Source organism: Manacus vitellinus, unplaced genomic scaffold, assembly GCF_001715985.3.
Source record: "Manacus vitellinus isolate BGI_N305 unplaced genomic scaffold, ASM171598v3 scaffold_123_pilon, whole genome shotgun sequence".
Lineage (NCBI taxonomy): Eukaryota > Metazoa > Chordata > Aves > Passeriformes > Pipridae > Manacus > Manacus vitellinus.
In genome coordinates, this window is record NW_021938915.1 from 106,701 (window position 1) to 110,728 (window position 4,028).

General features: G+C 59.7%; 1 protein-coding gene across 1 annotated transcript; it reads left to right on the forward strand.

Moving 5' to 3' along the window:
* The first annotated feature begins 75 nt into the window (after nucleotides 1-75).
* On the forward strand, nucleotides 76-3,166 carry ILF2 (interleukin enhancer binding factor 2). The gene is made up of 12 exons (XM_018067813.1): nucleotides 76-185; nucleotides 676-780; nucleotides 979-1,056; nucleotides 1,252-1,354; nucleotides 1,441-1,506; nucleotides 1,597-1,713; nucleotides 1,823-1,901; nucleotides 2,008-2,095; nucleotides 2,207-2,268; nucleotides 2,426-2,540; nucleotides 2,632-2,722; nucleotides 2,918-3,166. The coding sequence occupies exons 2-12, from the start codon at nucleotides 682-684 to the stop codon at nucleotides 3,076-3,078; spliced, it is 1,059 nt and encodes a 352-aa protein (XP_017923302.1). The 5' UTR covers nucleotides 76-185; nucleotides 676-681; the 3' UTR covers nucleotides 3,079-3,166.
* Nucleotides 3,167-4,028: the final 862 nt, after the last annotated feature.

The window sequence follows — 4,028 nt, forward strand, 5'->3', positions numbered from 1 at the left end:
GGGGGTCCTGGGGGGGGATGCTCAGGTAACCCTGCCAGGCCATCCCACATGTCGTGACAGCGCTCTGTCGTGACAGGAGGGTGGGTTTGGGGGGGACAAAGCCCTGCCCAGAGAGTGAAGTGGGGTCTTCTCTCCCCTTTAGGTTCCGGCCCTTTGTGCCCCACATCCCCTTTGACTTCTATGTTGTGAGTAACCCCCGTTCCGAGGGGATCCAGGGGGGCTTTTCTGGGGATTGCCAGGGGTTTTCCAGCTTGAACGACCCCCCATCCCTGGTTTGGGGGCGTTGGATCATTTTTTGGGAGGGATTATACCAGATCAATCCCTGGATTGAGGTTTGTCCCCCCTCTCCAACCCTCGGGGTGACCCCAATACCTGTCACCTCCTCTCAGGTGTCCTCTCGGTCCCGCAGCAACACCTGTTTCCCACCTTTTCCAGGAAGAAATCATTCCCTCATCCCGAATTCCCTGAGTTTCTGCCCTTTAGGGATGTGATTCCAAGGCCCGGTAGCTGCAGATTTAATGAGTTAAATTATTAAATTAATTAATATAGTTAATAAAACCCTCTGAAGCTGCACAGGTGGGAGCTCCTGGACACTTGTGGAGCTCCGGTAGGATCATGTGAACAGGGAATTGTGTTGGAAAGTAAAATCCCAGTGGGAATTTCATCCCATTCCAGTGTGAGATGGCCTTTCCTCGTGTCAAACCTGCAGCTGATGAGACAGCCTTCAGTGAGGCCCTGCTCAAGAGGAATCAGGACCTGGCTCCCACCGCTGCTGAGCAGGTGCCCAAAATTCCCTCAGATCCTTGGGATGGGTGTTGGAGAATCCGAAGTCCTTCAGGGACTCACAGGAGCGGCCTAAAAATGAATTAATTCTCTGGAATGAGCACCCAGGAGGAGATTCTTGGATGATTTTGTGCTCTGCAAGTGGAATTGTTGAGAGGTTTTCCTGGATAATCCCCCCCTCCTGTTCCTTCCCAGGCTTCCATCCTGTCCCTGGTGACCAAGATCAACAATGTCATCGACAACTTAATCGTGGCACCCGGAACCTTTGAAGTGGTGAGCCCAAAGTTGGGAAAAGAGCTCCGTGGGGAGATGATGGACTGGTGGGATTGGGAAAAGAGCGCCCTGGAGAGATGGTCCCTCACAAGGGCCCTGGTGGTCCTGGCCCAGGGCAGATTAAGGATAAATACTGAGCCCCCAAAATGCTGCACTGTGTTGAATTCCTGGGATTTGGGGTTGTCCTTCCCACAGCAAATTGAGGAGGTTCGCCAGGTGGGCTCCTACAAGAAGGGCACGATGACCACAGGGCACAACGTGGCGGATCTGGTGGTGATCCTGAAGATCCTGCCCACCCGTGAGTGCTGGCTGGCTGGGATCAGGTGGGATCGGAGCGACTCCCAGCCCTGCTCCAACCCTTCTCCTTTTCCTTCTTTTCCCCAGTGGAAGCCGTGGCAGCCTTGGGGAACAAGGTGGTGGAGAGCCTGAGGGCTCAGGACCCCAGCGAAGGTGGGACCTCTGGAGCGATGCAGGCTGAGTTCCCGTGTTCCCAGGAGTTTTCCAGCCCCTCCATGTGGAATTCCCGGTTTTCCCCCCCAGTGCTGACCATGCTGACCAACGAGACGGGCTTTGAGATCAGCTCAGCCGACGCCACGGTGAAGATCCTCATCACCACCGTGCCACCCAACCTGCGCAAGCTGGACCCGGAGCTGCACCGTGAGGGCCCGGCCGCGCTTCCCACTGGGATCCGGGGCAGAGGGAGCGCCTGGTGCGCCCTCCCTGTGCCTCTTTGGGTTGGAAAACTGGGACTTTGTGCTTCTTGCAGTGGACATCAAGGTGCTGCAGAGTGCCCTGGCCGCCATCCGGCACGCGCGGTGGTTCGAGGAGAACGCCTCGCAGTCCACGTGAGTTCCAAGGGAATCATGGATCCAAGGATCATGGGTCTCCCTATGGAGAATGTGGAGTGGTGCTGGTGGTGCAGGACTGACCCTCCTCCTGCCTCTGCCCCAGGGTGAAGGTCCTGATCCGGCTGCTCAAGGACCTGAGGATCCGCTTCCCCGGCTTTGAGCCGCTCACGCCGTGGATCCTGGACCTGCTGGTGGGGGACATGGATGTGGAGCTGATCCCAATCCCAGTAGGGCTTGGGATTCTCCCCCTGAGCTGGGATTCTTCCCTTCCTGCCCTAATTCCTCTGCCCTTCCCTTTCCAGGGGCACTACGCCGTGATGAACAACCCCACCCGGCAGCCCCTGGCTCTCAACATCGCCTACAGGTCAATCCCAGGGGATAAATTCCTGCTGTGGCTCCGTTTTCCCCGTAAAACCACTGGAGCGGTGCCTGAGAGATGAATCCAGCTCCTCCAGCTGGGAGCTGCTGGCTGTATTTCTGCTGGAATGCTCCAGTTTGAACCTGAAATGTCCTGTGTGCAGGCGCTGCCTCCAGATCCTGGCAGCTGGGCTCTTCCTGCCCGGATCTGTGGGCATCACGGATCCCTGCGAGAGCGGCAACTTCCGGGTGCACACGGTGATGACGCTGGAACAGCAGGTGAGGGAGATCCCCGCAGGGGAGGGGTGCTCACAGGGGAGGGGATGCTCAGGGGGTCCCTGTCCCTGCACTGACCCCTCCCCACCCCCAGGACATGGTGTGTTACACGGCCCAGACCCTCGTCCGCATCCTGTCCCACGGGGGCTACCGGAAAATCCTGGGACAGGAGGGAGATGCCAGCTGTGAGTGGGGGTGTCCCTGTGAGAATGGGGCTGGAATCCCAGGGGTGTCCGGGTGGGAATGGGGCTGGAATCCCTGGAGTGTCCAGGTGGGAATGGGGCTGGACTCCCAGGGGCATTCAGGGGGGAATGGAGCTGGAATCCCGGGGGTGTCCAGGTGGGAATGGGGCTGGAATCCAGTGCCACCTGTTGGGGCAGACCTGGCGTCCGAGATGTCCACGTGGGACGGGGTGATCGTGACACCCTCGGAGAAGGCTTACGAGAAACCTCCAGAGAAGAAGGAAGGGGAGGAGGAAGAGGAAAACCAGGAAGAGCCAGCAGCAGGAGAGGAGGAGGAGAGCATGGAGACCCAGGAGTGAGGGCACAGGGACACCTGGGGCAGGAGAAGGCCTCTGACTTGGCCCTGTCCGTGTTTTATAAGTTGCACATTAAAGTGTTCCCCCTTTCCAGTGAGTCCTGGTTGGTCAGGGACACACAGGATGGATGGGAATGACGCTGGTGGGGTGGCAGGAGAAGGTTCCAGAAGTTGAAAGGACCCACCTGGGGGGTGTCTGAACCCCAAATCCCACCTGAGGACACCTAAATCCCACCTGGGGCTGCCCAAACCCCAAATCCCACCTGGCGACACCCAAACCCTACCTGGGGGGTGCCCTCACTTCACCGTGGGCTTCCCAAACCCCCTTGGGGCTGCCCAATGCCTCCAAACCCCCCTGGGGCTGCCCAACGCCCCCTGCTTGTGCCCAGACCCCCCCTGGCAACCCCTGCTTTCCCCACTGTCCCCAAGACCCCTCAGGGACGTGGCACCATCACGGACTCCGGCGTCACTTTTATTCCAGCGCCCCCAAATCGGGCACACGACTCGGGGGGAGGTCCCTGCTCCCCGTGTGGCAGGTGAGGAGGGACACCCCCCGAATTCCCAAGGCTGTGATCCCGGGGATACCTGCTCCCCTGGCTCTCACTTGCCCTGGTAGCCCCCAGCCTCCAGCATCGCCCTCCTCCGCACGGTCTCCTTGGCCACGCTGTGGTTCAGCCTCCGTAGCCGCTCCTGGGCAGGAAAACCCCCCTCTGTGAGTGCCCAGGGGGGCTCTGGGACCCCCCACAACCCCTCTTTGCCCCCCAGAGCCCCACCTGGGCGTTCTGCAGGATGTTGTTGACCAGCACCACCCGGCGCCGGGCGTTGAGCAGCTTCTTCACATAGGGGTCGAGGTCAAGGGCCACCTTCTGGTCCTCATTGATGCGGCAAAGCTCTGAGGAGGGGGCACAGAGCCAGTGAACCCCCTGTGCCCCCCAAACCTGGGGGTGAGGGGTG

Coding starts and splice junctions, on each gene's coding strand:
- ILF2 (XM_018067813.1), top strand. CDS start 682: ATGGCCTTTCCTCGTGTCAAACCTGCAGCTGATGAGACAGCCTTCAGT. Junction 1,057..1,251: donor CACCCGGAACCTTTGAAGTG/GTGAGCCCAAAG, acceptor TCCTTCCCACAG/CAAATTGAGGAGGTTCGCCA. Junction 2,269..2,425: donor GCTCTCAACATCGCCTACAG/GTCAATCCCAGG, acceptor TCCTGTGTGCAG/GCGCTGCCTCCAGATCCTGG.